The 18,796-nt window shown below is 36.2% G+C and overlaps 1 protein-coding gene across 2 annotated transcripts in view; it reads left to right on the forward strand.

Annotated features, from left to right (window-relative positions):
- SPAG6 (sperm associated antigen 6) overlaps window positions 1-17,995 on the forward strand; it is a 63,415-nt gene extending 45,420 nt beyond the window's left edge. The window contains exons 8-11 of one of the 2 annotated variants that reach the window (XM_046012901.1): window positions 1,018-1,209; window positions 9,799-9,915; window positions 14,170-14,315; window positions 16,971-17,995. In XM_046012901.1, the coding sequence (XP_045868857.1) occupies window positions 1,018-1,209; window positions 9,799-9,915; window positions 14,170-14,315; window positions 16,971-17,040 (525 nt within the window). In that variant the 3' untranslated portion in view covers window positions 17,041-17,995. The remainder of the gene's footprint in view (window positions 1-1,017; window positions 1,210-9,798; window positions 9,916-14,169; window positions 14,316-16,970) is intronic. The other variant, XM_046012902.1, reaches the window with a different exon arrangement.
- The last annotated feature ends 801 nt before the right edge of the window (window positions 17,996-18,796 follow it).

Consider the following 18,796-nt stretch of genomic DNA (forward strand, 5'->3'; position numbering starts at 1 on the left):
TCTGACCTTTTTTGTTTTGTCAGACACACATTTTTAGTTGTAAGAAAGAAGCTGATGAAGAGATATGGCCAGTTTCTTCAGGCAGTTAGTCTTATGATAACTGAATTTTAAGGTGGGCAAAGAGAAAATATACATAATCTTTTGGTTTTTGCTATGGTAGCCTGACCTTTTGATATTGGCTTTTGTGATACTAAATTTAAGGTGATAATTATTATAGTCTCAAATTCGTTAGAAAATTATGCCTATATAGAATCTGGAATGATAATTTGATTTGGTTATTTGAGTCTTCCTTGGGAATATAAAATGTGTATTTGAGACCCTTTAGTTAATACTGTTTTGATTATTGAGATAAAATTGAAGCCTGTGCAAAATATAAGTACATGATATCTGTGTAACAAAAGTAATCATTGCTATTTTGATATTTTAATCATGTTAAAATGTGCAAAACTATCATTTAAAAGTTGGCCAAAATAAATGAAAATTATTTACTATTTCAGGAAAGGTTTTAGTGAATCTATTTCATCTAAAAGTTACTTAAATAGGGTTCTTGCTCATTCATTTGATTTTGGATTTGATTTTGGATAGTAGTTATTTTGTTCTCAGATCTATTATACTTGCTAAAGGGCATTTTATTTTTTTAAAGGATTCTAAATTAACTTTTTAACAAAGGACAATAAAAGGTTTAAAATCCTAAACATTTTTATTTTGTCACAGTGGAATCTGGTTTTGCCTATAGTATACTGGGGGCATCTGTCATTTTGGTTAAATGCCTCTCTGTTTGGGGAGTACGCTAGCAGAGATAGTTTAGTTGGATTGTTACAGATAATTAAGGTAAATTAGTTCTAGTCATTTTATTGACTTGAAAAATGACAGCCCCTGTGATGTGCTCATTTATTGAACCGTTTAGGAAAAAAGGGATCAAGGACAAAATGATTTCTTCTAATGTTTGAGAGACGTAGAAGAGTCTTTAATCCTGCTCTAGATTCATAACACTTGCTCTTTTGATCAACGCTGCAGGGTGTGCCCCAGTTGTCAGTCTGCTTGTCAGAAGAACCAGAAGATCATATTAAGGCTGCTGCGGCTTGGGCCTTAGGACAGATTGGGAGACACACTCCAGAGCACGCCCGCGCTGTTGCAGTCACAAACACCTTGCCGGTTCTGCTTTCACTGTATATGTCAACAGAAAGTTCTGAGGATCTTCAAGTAAAAGTAAGTGATTAATTTTTAACAGTTGTACGAAGATGTGTTAGATTTGACTCATTCTTAAAAATATGTAATCTTAAATGTTTTCATTATCATTATGGGTAATATTGATTTTATTAGTCAAGAAATACAAATTTATCAGAAGAACTGAGGTAGCTTTTCTTTGAAAATGGGTTACCCTTATCTCTAACAGTGACATATTTTAAAGAAAATTCTCTGTAGGTACAAAGCGGTTCGTAAAATGAATGTCTGGTTTTTGCATTCTATATTTATGTTGACTTTCCTTATGAATTAGGAATTGAATAGCAGGATTTTGGAGGTGAATTAGAACTTTAGTCCAGTTAACGTTGAAAAATTGCATCCAGAGGAATTTAAGGTGCTTTTGAAAGGCGTAATGGTCAGAGGGTATTCCTGAAGCTATGATCTACCTCTCCTAAGTCTGCTTGATCTTTTAATTATATGTTTTATGTTTGTTCTTTAAAAGGAAAATGTCCATAAATTCACTAAGTTAAACATTTTTAAATCATGTATTTTTTTTTTAAGAAGGAAGGTTTCTTAAAAAAAATATTAATGGCTACGAGAATGATTCACAAAACATAAATTTAATTAGGATGGGTTTTTAAACAATTTTAGAATTTCAAAGAAAGAAAAAAATATTTCCCATCATAACTCCCTTAAGAAAACATATACCGGGGTGCCTGGGTGGCTCAGTGGGTTAAAGCCTCTGCCTTCGGCTCAGGTCATGGTCCCAGGGTCCTGGGATCGAGCCCCGCATCGGGCTCTCTGCTCAGCAGGGAGCCTGCTTCCTCCTCTCTCTCTCTCTGCCTACTTGCGATCTCTCTCTGTCAGATAAATAAATAAAAATCTTAAAAAAAAAAAAAAAAGAAAACATGTACCTTTTTTAAAAAGTAGTTTTTAGAATTGATTTAGACTGAGGAAAGAGGACAGAAAAGATAATAATAATTCAAAATAAAATTAACAAGAGTAAGTTAAATGACATTTAAATTTAGTTAAAACAATAAATTAGCAAATAAGAAAGCACATTTGCTGAAGCAATTGTAGATGCTATAGTAAGGCAGGAAGTTTATTTGAACTGTATAGCTGAGGAACTCTGAAAGTTTTATAGCGAGTCATTTATTGGATTTATAAATTTTATAGAAATGAATTTATGTTTATTTGGTTATGCTTACAGGTTATTTTTCTATAGCTTCATTGAGGGAATTTCTTACATTAGCATTTTTTCAATTTTTGTAAGACTTTCTAGATCAATGACTTAATAGATTTGGGGCTTCCCTTCCATTTCTCCACAGTGTTCAGTGTATTCCTTTACAAAGTTTGGTAGAGAATAAGTTGACAATATGCTAAGGTCTTTCCCTGTTTAACAATTCTGTGATTCTTTGGCTTTCTGGTGAGAAACCACAATTACATTTCCAGTTTTGAGTTGTCCAAGTACAGCTGATTTACATACGTATAATTTTAACTTATTTATGTAGTTCACTTTTCGCCTCATATTTCTTTAACCCATTTATCAAGCTTGCCTTTTCATCCTCCCACTTCCCTCTTCATTCCCCGTCCCCACCTCCTCCTCCTTTTCGTTCCTCCTCCCTCCTTTCTCTGGTGGTCCAATGACCGTGGTCTCCTCTGCAGGGTCTCTGCAGGTATAAGCTGTGCACAAAATAGAATAGTAATCATGTTCAACTTCTAGATTATCAGGAGGTAAATTATTAATATTCCTGTGTGTAACAACTTTTATTTTCCTTGAGTTTTGTAAAAAAAGGAATATATCAGCTACAACATGAATAATTAATACTGGAATCAATAGTAATTACAGTTTGAGAAACTCTTGCAAATAGTGTCTTAGGTAGCACTAAATGCTTTTTATATACTACTAAGTTTATGTAACTTGGTTTTTAATGAATTATTATGCTGTTTTGTCATATAAATATCACTAGAATAAAATAAGTTTGAAAACTTCACCTTTTGAAGTAAGATCATTTTTATTGTGTTTAAGTTTCACAAAAGTAGTTTTACTAAAACATTCAGGTTTACTAATAGAAGTTCAGGTTCCTTCTGCCTGTATTTGATAAAATATTTACTTCCAGGAAATATAATGGGTAGTAAATTAAAAAGTGGGATCTTTATTAATCATTATCCTGTCAGCAATCCTTCCAAGGTTTTAAGTCCATCCAAATATTTTCTTATTGTAGGGACTTGATTATTATTTTTGCTTCCCCAAGGTTTCTTGGATTCTAACATTTGTTGTTTTAAAGGCTTTAGAGTGAAAGTCCAAGTCTGTTTGATTTGACATTATCTCAGTAGGGAAAAATGTATCCAAGAGCTTTAGGAACTGTCTAATGGTATTTCTCATTTGTCACTCTGTGGCAGCTTTCAAATTAAAGGCCATGTTGAAGTTCATTTTGTCCCAAAGGCATGTCAGTTTCTGTAAGCATTCTCTAATTGGTTCTGATCCAGGAGAACCAATGAAGCAGTCCCTTGGAATTGCTTGCATGTTTTCACATAGCCTTATATCTGCCTGCACCTTATTGAAAATGGGGGAAAAATCCATCTTTTCTCTAATACGCTCACCTACATATATTTGAAAATATTCTCACAATTGCATTTTCATTTATTTTGATTTAGAGGCATCATATTGAAATGGTCCATCTTAGTTTGGCATTTGAGTAAGTTCATTCTATTACCTTAGTTATGAAAGTATTTCTAAGATTATTTGATTTAATAATTGTGTTCTTGTCGTCATGGTTGCTTCCCTTCATTTTTTAACAGCTTTATTGAAATGTAGTTCATATGCCATACCGTTCACCCACTTATAGTGTATAATTCAATGGTTTTAGTATATTCACAGATGCAACCCTCGCCACAATCTAATTTAAGAACCTTTTCATTCCCCCCCTGAGCAGTCACTCCATCCCCTCCCTGCTTAGCCCCAGGCAGCCATTAAATTACTTTCTGTCTTTGGGGATTTGCCTCTTCTGGACATTTCATTTAAACGGAATCATACACTATAAGTGGTCTTTTGCGGCTGGCTTCTTTTCACTCAATGTAAGTTTCAAGGTTCACCCATGTTGTAGCATATTTCAGTATTTTGTTCCTTTTTATTGCCAAATAATATTCCATTGTATCACTGTACTACATTTTGTTTACCCATAGACCAGTTGATGGACATTTGGACTGTTTCTACTCTTTTGATTATAATAAATAATGCTGCTATGAACATATTTGTACAGGTTTTTGTGTGGATGTATGTGGATGTACATTTTCATTTCTCTTGGGAACAAGCCTAGGAGTAGGATGGCTAGGTCAAACAATAACTCTTTTTAATATTTTGAGCAACCACCAAACTGTTTTCCAATGTGACCGCACCATTTATATTCCCACTAGCAATGTATGAGGGTTCCAATTTTTCCACATTCTTGTCGAGACTTGTTATTGCCTTTTTAAAAAATTGTAGCCAGGCTAGTGGGTGTGAATTGGCATTTCACTGTGGTTTTGATTTGCATTTCCCTGATGGTTAATGATGTTGAAAAATCTTTTCATGTGCTTATTGGCCATTTGTATATCTCCTTTGGAGAAATGTCTAATCAGACCCTTTGTCCATTTTTAATTTAGGCTATTCTGTTTTTATTATTGAGTTGTAAGTGTTCTTTATATATTTTGAATACAAATCTTCATCAGATGTATGATTTATAACCATTTTCTTCCATCCAATGGGTTATTGTTACTTTATTGATGGTAGTATATGTAGCAAAAATCTTTATAATTGTAAAAGTTGCAATTTACTTATTTTTTCTTTTGTTGCTTGTACTTCTGGAGCTTTATCTAAAAAGACTTTGCCTAACCCATAGTCTCATGTTTTATTTTTAATTTTATTTATTTTTAATTTTAAATTTTGGGGGAGGGGGCAGAGAAAGGAAGAGAAAATCATCTTTTTTTTTAAGATTTTATTTATTTATTTGACAGAGAGAGAGAGAGAGAGAGAGAATACAAGCAGGGGGAAGTGGCAGAGGGAGAGGCAGGCTTCCTGCTGAGCAGGTAGGCCTAATGGGGGACTCAATCCCAGGATGCTGGGATCATGACCTGAGCCGAAGGCGGATGCTTAACGATTGAGCCACCCAGGCATCCTGAGAGAGATAATCTTAAGCAGGCTCCATGCCCAGCACAGAACCCCACTCAGACCTTGCTCTTACCACCCTGAGATCATGACTTGAGCCAAAATCAATAGATCCTTAACCAACTGAGCCACCGAGGTGCTGCATCTCCCTTTCCTTTCAATAAGTTTAACTCTTTGGGCCAGAATGCTTTCAGAGCAAAATTAATTTTGAATAAGAAACATTCATTTTAGGCAGTTTTCATTAAAGATCATCCATTAAGGCAAGCAACAATGGATACGTTTTGTTATATCTTTCATTTTCTGTGAAAAACAATGAAATCGTATCAAATATTTGCATTGTATTGACACTTTTAGTTTGTTAATTTCTATTCTTGTGTGTGTCAAGAGATTGAAAAATAGTGTTGCTAGTTACTTAATGTGATTTTTACAATTGCTTTTATCTATGTGGAAAGAGTCACTTTTTAGAAATGACAGAAAATGAATGAATGTAGAACTTACATGCTATGATACTTTATAGGAAAACCAGGCTAAACCCAAGTTGCCCTGAATAGACAGCTCATAACTTCTTCTCAGACATCATCATCTATTTATACATACCTAAGGATAAAGACTAAATGCTGTGACAATTAGGAAAATTCATAATTTGTTATTATTCCAAAGTAATATATTACTTGATTTACTGAAATAGGAGAATAAAGGGTGTGTTTACCCCATATAAATTCTGTATGAAGTTGTAAGAACTGTTTTATTTTGCTCAGTGCCATAAATAACCAAACATAAGGCACATTTTCCTAAAGGCTAATAAATTTTATTTTTTTTTAAGATTTTATTTATGTATTTGATGGACAGAGATTACAAGTAGGCAGAGAAGAAGGCAGAGAGAGAGGAGGAAGCAGGCTCCCTGCTAAGCAGAGAGCCCGATGCAGGGCTCGATCCCAGGACCCAGGACTGAGCCGAAAGCAGAGGCTTTAACCCACTGAGCCACCTAGGCGCTCCAAGGCTGATAAATTTTAAACCCAACATATGACATGATCTTATATATAGAAAATCCTAATACAGACACACACATGTACAAAAATACTAGAATTACTAAGAGTTCAGGATTACCAGATATATGATCAATATATAGAAATCTGTCATATTTTCATATGCTGGTAATGAACAATTCAAACATGTGTGGTGCCTGGCTGGTTTAGTTGGTAGAGCATTGCAACTTTTGGTCTCAGGGTCATGAATTCCAACTCTATGTTGGGTGTAGAGATTATAAATAAATAAGCTGTAAAAATACAAATTTGAAATTAAGACAATAGTTTCATTCACAATAGCATCAACAAATACTTAGGAATAAATTTAATAGGAGAAATATAGGCTTGTACACTGAAAACTATAAAACATTGCTGAAAAAAGTTAAAGAAGCTCTGAATAATGGAAGGACACTCCATGTTCATGGACTGGAAGTTTCAATATTGTTAAGATGGCAATACTTCCCAAATTGATCTATATATTCAATACAATCTCTGTCATAATCCCAACTGGCTTCCCTCCCCAAAAACTGGAGAAGCTGATCCCAACATTCATATGGAAATGGCAAGGACCCAGACTAGTGAAAACAATCTTGTAAAGGAACTTACACTGCCCAATTTTAAAACTTACTACAAAGCTATAGCTATCAAGATAGTGTGAAACTTGCTTACATAAAGACATATATATATCAATGTAACTGAATTTTGAAAGTCTGAAATAGACTCTTTTCTGATTTTTCACAAAGGTTCCAAGGCAACTTAATGTGAAAAGGATAGTGTTTTCAGCCAATGGAACTGGGACAATTAATATATTCTCAAACAAAAATATTAATTTGGACCCTTATACCATACACCAGAAGTAGCTTAAAATGGATCAGAGATCTAAATATAAGGGTTAAGTCTACAAAACCCTTAAGAGAAAATGGAGAAGTCCTTGAAACCTTGGATTAGGCATTAATTTCTTAGAAAGGACACTTAAAGCTCAAATGATAAATGAAAACATTCATAAGTTGGGTTTCATCAAAATTAAAAGCTGATATGCTTTAAAAGACTTCACTAAGAAAACCAAAAGACATGCCACAGACTTGAATTATTTGCAAATAATATATTCAAGAAAGGCTTATATTCAAAATATTTAAAGAGCTCCTATAACTCAACGGGGCACCTGGGTGGCTCAGTGGGTTAAGCCTCTGCCTTCAGCTCAGGTCATGATCCTAGGGTCCTGGGATCGAGCCCCACATCAGGCTCTCTGCTCAGCAGGGAGCCTGCTTCCACCTCTCTCTCTCTGCCTGCCTCTCTGCCTACTTGTAATCTCTACCTGTCAAATATATAAATAAAATCTTTAAAAAAGAAAAGAGCTCCTATAACTCAATAATATGAAGACAAATAACCCAATTAAACAGTGGGCAAACCATTTGTATAAACATTTCATCAACAAATGATCCATCAGTATAAGAAAAAAATATTAAACATCATTAGTCACTAGAGAGATGTGAATCAAAACCATGAGATACTATACATCACGCCCACAATGGCTATAGTTAATAAGACAGATAATAACAAGCGTTGATCATCATATGGAGAATTTTGAACCTTCTTACATTACTGGTTGAAATGTAAAATGTTGCAGTCCCATTGAAAAACAATTTGGCAATTTCTCAAAATAGTGAACATAAATTTACCATCATCACCCAACAACTTCACTCCTAGGTATCTTCCCAAGAGAAATGAAAACATCTGCTCTACACAAAGACTTGTATATGAATCTCCATAGCAGAATTATTCAAAATCACCCTAAGTGGAAACAAACCAAATGTTTATCAACTGATAATGGATAAACAAAATGTGATAGTATCTGTATAATGGAATACTATTTGACAATGAAAGGAATGAGACACTGATACATGCTATAACATGGATGAACCCCCAAAACATTATACTTAGTGAAAGAAGTCAGACTCAAAAGTTCACTTATTGTATGATTCCATCTACATGAATAGTCCATATATAGAGACAGAAGGTAGGTTGGCAATTGCCCAGGTCTGGTGGGGGCGTGACTACAGATCAAATGAGGTTCCTTGTTGGAATGATGAAGATGTGCTAAAATTAGGTTGTGGTGATGATTGCACAACTTTGTAAGTTTACTAAAAAGCCATTGAATTGTGTACTTAAAATGAGTGAATTTATGGTATGTAAATTATATCTCAATAAGGTTGTTAAAAAATCTTAAGCCCATGGGGCGCCTGGGTGGCTCAGTGGGTTAAGCCTCTGCCTTGGGCTCATGTCTTGATCCCAGGGTCCTGGGATCGAGCCCCGCATCGGGCTCTCTGCTCAGCAGGGAGCCTGCTTCCTCCTCTCTCTCTAACTGCCTCTCTGCTTACTTGTGATCTCTGTCTGTCAAATAAATAAATAAAATCTTTTAAAAAAATAAATCTTAAGCCCAGAAACTGACCAGTAAATAAAATCTTAACTAATATACTGATATTTCTTTCATGTTGGGAAATATAGCTGATTATTAACCATGAAATACATTCCTATCTACAAGTCAATGTAGTCATAAATCAAGTATATTTCTTTTTTTTTTTTTTAAGCAAAACCACACACAACACACACATACACACACACACAAGCAGGTGTGGAATTCCAGTGGAAAACAGCTGTAGACAAACTCGGCTGTGAAGCTTTCCAAAGTGAAGAGGGCAGGCTTGAAGACCAGGACGCTGAGGCACAGGGAGCTATGGCCGGAGAGCTGGCTGCAGTCACATCAGGATCCTCTGTCACACCCGGAGGCACTGTGAAATACAGAGTGCTGGAGAGAGTAGGAAGGTGCCTGTGGTGTTGCTTGCGGGTGATACACTTCCTGTTGCTGAGGGGAGCTTTCCTATACAGTTAAGTAGAGCCTCTGTTTTGCTTTACCTGTGAATGGGGCAGTTTCTCCCATGAGCGACAGGAGCATATCTGCAAATGTTCACCAAATAATGAACATAGTAGGATCTTCCTGACTATATACCTGTAAGCCACGAAACCTTTTAGAGAATACACAATGTTTGATAATGACTTTCTACAACAAACTAGTTTCTATTTGTTGATTGGAAGGAGTAGGACATGTTGGTTATTTCACAGTTTATATAATTTATACTAATAAAATATATATTAATTTTCAGTCTATAGCTTTATGCTTTTTAATTTTACTTCACTCCTGGGTGATTTTAAGATATCGGTAATACACTGTATATTCTAAAATTTAACATGAAGACAACTGGCAGGGTATTCTGTGATAAAACCAATGTCAGAAGTTTTTCTGACAACTGTTTTAAACAATGAAACAACTGTGGGTTAGACCTGGAAATTCATTTCATTTTCACATTCTAGGAATGTGAGGCGTGGATTTTGGTCAAGCTTTGATTGCTACTTTGGTCTATATTTTGCTTTGTATTTCAACAGAGTAAAAAAGCCATAAAGAATATCCTACAAAAATGCACCTATTTACCAGCCCTTGAGCCATTTCTGTATGACGCCCCTCCCAATATCCTGAAGCACGTGGTTGGACAGTTCAGTAAGGTAAGAAATGCTCTCTTTTCTAGAAGTGGGGAAAGAAAATTGAAACGACTTGCTAACTTTTTTCTGTTGGGTCAATGTCTTCTGAAAGATGGGCACAGGCATTTACTTCTTAACTCTCACTGACTGTAGTGATAGGAAGGGTAACAGAGGTTAATAAAATTTACATGAGTTAATAAAATTCACATATAAATGACTCACACTTCCTTCTTCCTCACATTTTCATTACAGCCTTCGTACTGTCTTTTTCAGTGTTCTTGGGTAGTAGATAGTATACGAACCTATAAACACCTCATAATGCAGATAATTTATATTCAGAAGTAATTTAGTAATTATCCTGGTGTCTGTTAATCTCACTTACCTGGGCACAGTGCAAAGATCTTATAAAGAAAAATAAAAAAGGTCACTGACCATTTATGACAGAGTCCATGCACCTTACTGGAGATGCTTTCAGTCATTTGGAGTTTACTGACTTACTTTATGAACAGTTTTAACAAATATAGCCATCAAATTTCTTAGATCATTGCAGAGTAAAAGTAGTAAGGTAGAAAGGTCAAGCTGCTGGATGTGGGCTTAGCCAGCAGGATCGACTGTTGATAGCAAAGGCTGAGAAAGAGCGACTGTATCCCCACAGCCATTGATGGCCAGGGTGGCAACCCTAAGCTATAAATAACTGGTTACATTGTGATCAGGAGATTTGATTTAAGAAAATGGGGTCTTTGGAAGTAGTATCCCATAATGGTTATGAGCTCAGGCTCTGGAATTAGGGTGCCTGGATTTCCCATTTACCAACTGTAATATCTTTTTTTTTCTTTAAAGATTTTATTTATTTGACAGACAGAGATCACAAGTAGGCAGAGAGGCAGGCAGAGAGAGAGGAGGAAGCAGGCTCCCTGTTGAGCAGAAAGCCCGATAAGGGGCTCGATCCCAGGACCCTGGGATCATGACCCGAGCCGAAGGCAGAGGCTTTAACCTCTGAGCCACCAGGTGCCTCCTTTTTAAAAAAAAAAAAAAAAAAAAAAAAAAAGATTTTATTTATTTGTCAGAGAGAGAGAGAGCAAGCTCAAGGAGGGGGAGAGGCAGGCAGAGGGAGAAGCAGGCTCCCCACTGAGCAAGGAGCCCAATGCAGGACTCAATCCTAAGACCCTGGAATCATGACCTAAGCCGGAAGGCAGATGATTAACAGACTGAACCACCCTGGCATCCCTACCAGCTGTAGGATCTTTAGCAAAGTCTTGATGTTTATAAACCTTAGTATGATTACCAATAAAATGGGGGTAATAAGAATTCCTATTTTATAAGTTCACTGTAAAGATTAAATGGGATATTATTTGTAAAGGGTTTAGCTTAATCCCAGGCACATATTAAGCATTCAAACCCCCTCTCCCCATTGAAAAACCTAAAATGTTGTTTTTAAGAATAAAACATAGACGTGGTTAAGGTTAATTTCTTAAAAATTGATAAAAATGAGTGTGGGGGGGAAATTCATGTGAATAGTTAGGTATAATGCTATATAAAGGAGGTGTTACTATTTGTATACTTTATTTCTATAAACAATGAGCAAAAATTACATATTGTTACAACTTTTAAACTAGGCTCTGCCGTTAATGGGTCCAGTTTCAGGTACTCATCTGAAAGACAATACTATCTGCTAATAGCCTTCAGTTCTCTGTCTTCCATGATCTTCAGCAGCTTGGCTGGCCCCCAAGCACCATAGTCACCAGATAGCAGAACGTTTTACATTGCTGAGGCTGCCCTAGGATATAGTTCTGAGTATCAACACTTAGGTTCTGTCTTCCCCTTCTAAGAAAATAATCAAACCTTTTTTCCCTCTTTGGGTACTAGGTAAGAAATTGAGCAGCCAGTTTGATCAACTAAAAGGGAGAGGGAGGAGGTTGATGAGTGGTTCATCTACAAGTCATCAGCTCTTGAAAATAAGTCGCTGACCTTATTTCTGAAAGCTTTGGTTTATGTCTGATCTTTGATACGATTGAATGAGGTATTCTAGTTTATTGAACTCACTGTGAAAATACTAACCTGAACTGAGTTCAAAATAAATCACTAGAGTAAACCAGTGGGATTTGTGGACGTTAGACAGCCGAGATAAAATACAGTACCGCAGATGATATACTCTTACAAATGGGCCTTTGTTTTGCTTCAGGCAGAATTTTGTGTTTTCTTAATCTAAGGATACCAGAGCACTAGAAGGAGATGAGAAAGCAAGGCAGTAGGTAAAAAGACGTTAGTTTAGTGTGGCTGGGGTCAGCGATAGGAGGTAATGAAAACTCTCCAGGCCAAACAAAGTATTTAGAAAATATGTGTCTGTAGGCTTATTTCACTTTTTAGAAATACATTCTAGTATCATCTTTTTTTTTTTTTTTAAAGAACGAGAACAAGTGTGTGTGTGAGCTCAGGGGGGTGGGGAAGGGCAGAGGGAGAGTGAGAATCTTAACCAGGCTCCATGCTGAGAACATGGAGCTCCACGCAGGGCTCTGTCTCACAACCCTGAGATCATGACCTGAGCCGAAATCAAGAGTCAGACACTTAACTGAGCCACCCAGGCCCCCGACTAGTGTCATCTTTTATTGTCCAGTTGATGTGTATTATCATTCTATTAGCAAGATCCTTTTGTAATTTTAAGTATTTGTTAAATATCTACATGTACCCAATACTCTGTTAAACATTGGTGGATAGACAAAAAAAAAAAGATCTTCTTTGAAGAACTTTATAATCTAGCTGAGAGACCAGACAAAGCAATTAGAAAGCACTTCAGTGTGATAGATTTCATGATAAATTTCTTTTTTTAATTTAAAAAGGAAGAAATGAATGCAATCTAAAGTATTCAGAGAGGCCTTCAATGGAGGAACTACAAGGAAATAAAGCTGGTCTTTGAAGAAAGAGAAAGAATGGAGGGGGAAAGAAAGGGTGTTTCTGTCAGAGAGCATAGTAGCAATGACCAAAGAAGGGAGCAGGGATTTCCATAATGCAAAACCACCCCCTCTCCAGGACTTTTCTCATCTGGTCAGTGATTGCTGTCTTGCATAATTTCTTTCTTCATCTCCACTGGCTGTTTCCCCTCAACACAAGAACATCCACTGTCAAATCCAGTGACTTTTTAAAGTTCTCATTGATTCCTTCTTAAAATCTTCTCTTGGGGGGCGCCTGGGTGGCTTAGATGGTGAAGCATCTGCCTTCAGCTCAGGTCATGATCCCACGGTCCTGGGATCAAGTCCCACATCGGGCTCCCTGCTCAGCGGAAAACCTGCTTCCCCCTCTCTCTCTGCTCCTCCCCCTGTTTGTGCTCGCTTGCTCTGTCAAATAAATAAATAAATAAAATATTTTAAAAAATATCTTCTCTTGGATTTGTGGATTCCTTACTTTTCTGATTTTTCTTGCCTTTTTAACATCTCCTCAATTTCCTTTCCCTGCTTAGTATGTCTTTTCATTTGTTAAACATTTATTGAGCATCTGTTAGGCACCAGGCACTAGAGAAATGAATGAATAAACGAGTGAATGAATGAATATATAATTTCTGTCTCCAATGACATTTATGTGTGACAGACATAGAAGCTGATAGTTGACATATTATGCAGCAGGTGCACCGACAGCGGTTCAACAGAACGCTGTAAGAGAAGAAAGTTATCTACCTCATCCAGGGATACGAGGGTCGGTAGGAATGTCCCAGAGAAAGTTTCTTAAAGGAGAGGATGCCTGAGCTGAATCTTAAAAAGATGAGTAAGAGCCAAACAAATGTGGGGAGAAGCATGGAGGGGAAGGGCATTCTGGGAAGAGGAAAGAGCATAGGCAAAGGCAAGAAATGGCCCAACACACACCTGCTGAGCTTACTGAAATGAAATTTAGGATAGAGATTGGCAGGGAAGGAAGCTGGAGAGGTACTTAGGACCTGAGTCACGTGCTGAAGAATCTTGCTTTTAATTTTGTGGGTAGAGGAGAGACCCGGAATGGGTGTAAGCGAAGGAGGGACACTGCTTTACTTTTACGTGTATGAGTGGATATCCCCATTACCTTTGCTCATGTTCAAGGCCTTTACTCCATCTTCACAACATAAAAAGCTAATACATTTCTAAAGAGACTACATTTTACTTGTAATCATCAGCAAATTTAGGCTCATTTTGTTATAGATATATTGCACATAAATTCTCCTTTACATTTCCTCAGGTAGATTATTTGTTTTCACCAGCAATAATCCCACTTAGAAAAGAAAAGCTGACATTTTTGTGTGCTTGACTTTTCAAGGTACTGCCACATGACAGCAAAGCTCGACGACTTTTTGTAACAAGCGGTGGACTTAAAAAGGTTCAAGAGATAAAAGCAGAGCCTGGATCTCTCCTTCAAGAATACATCAACAGTATTAACAACTGTTACCCAGAGGAAATAGTAAGGTGGGAAAAATGGACTTTGAGTAGTTCAGTATTATAATGTAGTTTTTCTGTCTTCAAATCTAGATTTTATATCCACTGCATCAAAATGTGGTCTTGAAATACTCCATAAGACCAATGTATACATTTACTTCTCCTGTGATCTCTTTTCCCCTACAAATTTAATAATGTTCAGATGGACACACACCTCTCCAAATCAAACGGGAATGTTGTTTGAGACATATCTATACTAATCCAACACACACTTCACCAGAGAGTGCCTGAATACAGAGTGCAAGTTAAATTAGCAATCTTTAATGTGACCATGATTTAGAAAGGGCCTGTAGATTCTGATTTTCATAGTTCCATGCATATTATTTTTCAGCCTTATGCTCACATTTATATAAACAGGAGTATTGCAAATAGGAAAGAGATGTTGAGTGGCGAAAAGAAAGTTACTATCTATATTTGAAAAAAATAATATTTGTGATATGCAGGTGCCTCATAGTAAAGTAGTAGGAAGTTCTTTTCAAAATGTCGTTTTTAAAATAACGTTGATTTGTAGAGCATTAAACCTAAGCCTCCCTCAGTCCTTGTAAGTCTAAAGAAAAACTATACCACTAAACCCAAAATAAATAAAAGCAAATTTACCAAGAAAAGATAGAAGGATTTAAACAACTGAATCTTGAAAAATGCCAGTAAAACATTCAGAATTAAAGGCCATATTTATCCATATTTGTCTAATAGGTTATTTTATCACTTCCAGTTTCTTTCAATTCAGATGCTAAATTTTATTAGAAATACTTACCTGTATTTGGACTATATAAAGTTTAGAGTTGAAAAGGTAGATTTACAAGTTGTTCCAAAGACACCTGAAAGTTTCACCTAGGGACACCTGTGTGGCTCAGTGGGTTAAGTGCCTGAGTCTTGATTTTTGGCTCAGGTCACAATCTCAGGGTCGTCAGATCTAGTCCCACGGGGGTGGGTGTGGGCCTGCTTAAAATTCACTTTCTCTCTCTTCCTCTGCCCCTCCCCCCACTCACACACACACAAGTGCATGTGCGCTCTCTCTTTAAAAAAGTTTCACCAGGGGGGCCTGGGTGGCTCAGTGGGTTAAAGCCTCTGCCTTTCGCTCAGGTCATGATCCCAGGGTCCTGGGATCGAGCCCCGCGTCGGGCTCTCTGCTTGGCAGGGAGCCTGCTTCCTCCTCTCTCTCTCTCTCTGCCTGCCTCTCTCCCTACTTATGATCTCTATCTGTCAAATAAATAAAATCTTTAAAAAAAAAAAAAGTTTCACCAAAAATAACTGAATTGAGTATCAGTTTTTACATTTTTATTACAATTAAATAAAAAAATTCAGTTCTTGAGTCACACTAGCCACATTTCTAATGCTCGATAATCACACGTAGCTAGTGGCTACCACATGAAACAGCACAATTTTTTAAGTTTTGATTTTTCTAAATCTACTTCTTACCATTTATATAAAAATACCTATCTCATATCTGACACATTTATCAGGCCTAGTCGGGTGAGGCCTTTTTTAAAATTTGTGACTAACTCAGAGAAACAGTTGTGATTTCCTCAGCGTAAGAGTACTTCAAAGAGACCCACTGTTGAAGGACAGTTTTTTCAAGGGTAGGATGGCCTTAGAGGAGAAACTTTTTTAGGGTAAGTTTTATGTATGTATGCATGTGTCTTTTTAACTATGCCTCCTATAAATACACTATTGAGAAAATACTGTTCTGTTTTGTTCACCTCCACTTGACAAATTGTAGGAAAAATTAGTGTAATATAAATTGTGAGTTTTTAAGTCAAAATCTGAGAATAAGTAAAGATTACTAACAAGGACAAAGCAAATCATTAGATTTTATCTGGAAAGAACACCTTAGGAAGTTTAATTGTTTTGAGCATTTTGGAAAATTTTTAATTGTACTTAGATTTTTTCTGTTTATTATATTCTAGAATGCTGCCAAATTTTATTTGACATTTATGTGCTTATAAATCCTTTCCATAGATATGAAGCATTCCATAGTGCATTAATCAATGTATTTAATACTTTTATACTATCTATTTTATAAAATGTTCAATTTATAAATATACATTTTAGTACTACAGATGCCCCAAATCAATGAAAATGACTAATTTCCTAAGTTCGTATGTTGGGATATTTGTAACCATTTATTAAATAGTTCTTTAATGTAAATTATACTCCCAGAAATTTTTGTTTTATTGATGACCTGATCTGATTAAGATATATAGTGAGAATAACCTGTAAGGCATTCAGAATGCAGTCATTGATTAGTAATGTCTAATTTATTTAAAAAACCTATAAGCTATGATCACTAAAGCAACATCAGTCATATGACATAATAAAAACAGTCTCTGTAATAAAATACTGTCACTGGATCCAAGTATCTTGCTTTGAAAAGACCTCTTCTTTGCCACTGCATTAAAAGCCCTTCAGTGTTTTGCTCTTTATCTAGCACAGTCTTGTGTGTTGGCATTCTCTTCCTTGAGTCTCTAACCCTATGCACAGAGCATTACTGGAGCATAACTATTCCAAGTGTATTTGAGGTTTCACTGATAGAATTAATTTAGATAAATACTGTGTATTGAATCTTTTGTGCCTACCGTGTTGAATCTTTTCCCAAGTATCTAACAGAAAAATTTTCTCTTTCAGGTATTATTCTCCTGGATATTCAGATACACTTCTGCAGAGAGTGGACAGCTATCAACCACTTACTAACTAAGCGAAGTTCCGTCTTTATTCTCTGATTCACAACGGAGTATTTATGAATGGCAGTTGTTAAAGCTCTTTCTAAATGTTTGAACTCAGTACATTCTAGATTTATTCAGTGTGAAATACCTTTGGATAATATTTTCTAAATTTATGTAATACTTTAAGAAATTAGTGGCCTGAATAGATGAGAAACTACTGGACATTTACTTAGGATTTGCTCTCAGGGTAAATTTTTAGAAGACACTAAAGGGTGTTAAGGCATTTGTTGTTGTTCTTTTAAACCCCTCTCTACAGCCCCCAAACACTCACACCTCCAACTACATATAGATGAAACTTTCAGTTATTTTGGCCAATTCCTCCTAGACCTAGACAAGGAAAACTGGCCTTGCAAATTCCTCAGCAGGACATAGAAGGGAAATAGCCAAAAGAGGAAACTAATGACAGAAGTCCAGGGCACCTGAAGAGATTCTGATGCTCTTTTCATCAATGCGTTATCCAAACACAGGGACTCTATGGAAACCTGTCAGGTTCTCCTAGTAACTTAGGAAGCTCTTCTTGTCATGCCAAATTTTCTAAGCTCTTTTCTCACCTCCCTGAAACTGTTCCTTATCTTTCATGGGGCTGAAGAGAGAGGAAGTCAGTGTTAAGCATTATTCCACTGCAGACATGCTTCCCATTTCATTGAAAGGTTTCTGAGTCTAGCCCAGCTCATAAATAAACAAGGAGGCAGGCAAATGAAATGGGTCCTCAGTATACCCTGTCTTTGCTTCACTTCCCCAAGTTTCAAAAGCCACATTTTTAGGGATTTAAGAAATAATTTAAAAAGAATACCACCAGACTTAGACTTTGCATGCATTTTCACTTAGAGAGCTGAAAGGGGGTGAGAGGGAGTTTCAGTAAAATTTTAAATAAAAACAACATTCGAATCTTCTTTGCATTTTTTTCTTGTGGTGTACTTCTGACCTTGGGGATTACATGGTTAGTTGATGTGTCTGTGTGTGTGTCTTTTGATTTACAAGGACATTCCTTATAGTGATCTTCCCTGGAGGCCTAGAGAGGAGGTGTCTGATAACCAGAGAGCCCCTAGGCCACAGTGCTCCCAACCTGGCCAGCTTTCAGGTTTCCTTCTTGGATTCTTTCACCCCATCCCCCAAAAGAACCTACCCATCTATTTTTGGTATTTTCTGGATTCATCTCTGTCATCGTTTCCTAACAGTGCCTAATGTCGTTGCATCTTTTTAAATTAAACTTCATCATACCCAAGATCATCAATTTCTTTTTGCCTTATATCAGCCTAGGATTACTTGCAATTTGACTTTTAAATACCTTCTGGACCCTACTTTATTTCTTTGCAGTAATTTCTTGGATGTATTGCATAAGAAAATAACTTTTATTTTCAGTTGTGTAGCTTTCCATTCTCTTCATGCCAACCCAGCTTCTCTTCCAAATCTTTTAACAATATGAGAAAATAAAGATAGTTTTCATGTTTCTTCCTTAGTACAGTTTTTCTTCTATGGCCATGTTGGTGATGACAAAAACTAGTCTATCTGGAATGAAACCTGCTCAGCTGTTTTGGGAATGGTGACTTTCCTATTACGATTTCTTGCCATTGTATGTTGATGTAGTTGAAGTTTTTCACTTCATACATCATTTCATACCTATCAAATAGTATTAAATTAACAAAGAAATACAATGTTTAATAGTGTTTAGATGAGTGCTATAATTTTACCATGAAATTTGGAAAATATATGCTATGAAATGTTTCT

Source organism: Meles meles, chromosome 7 (assembly GCF_922984935.1).
Source record: "Meles meles chromosome 7, mMelMel3.1 paternal haplotype, whole genome shotgun sequence".
NCBI classification, from domain to species: domain Eukaryota; kingdom Metazoa; phylum Chordata; class Mammalia; order Carnivora; family Mustelidae; genus Meles; species Meles meles.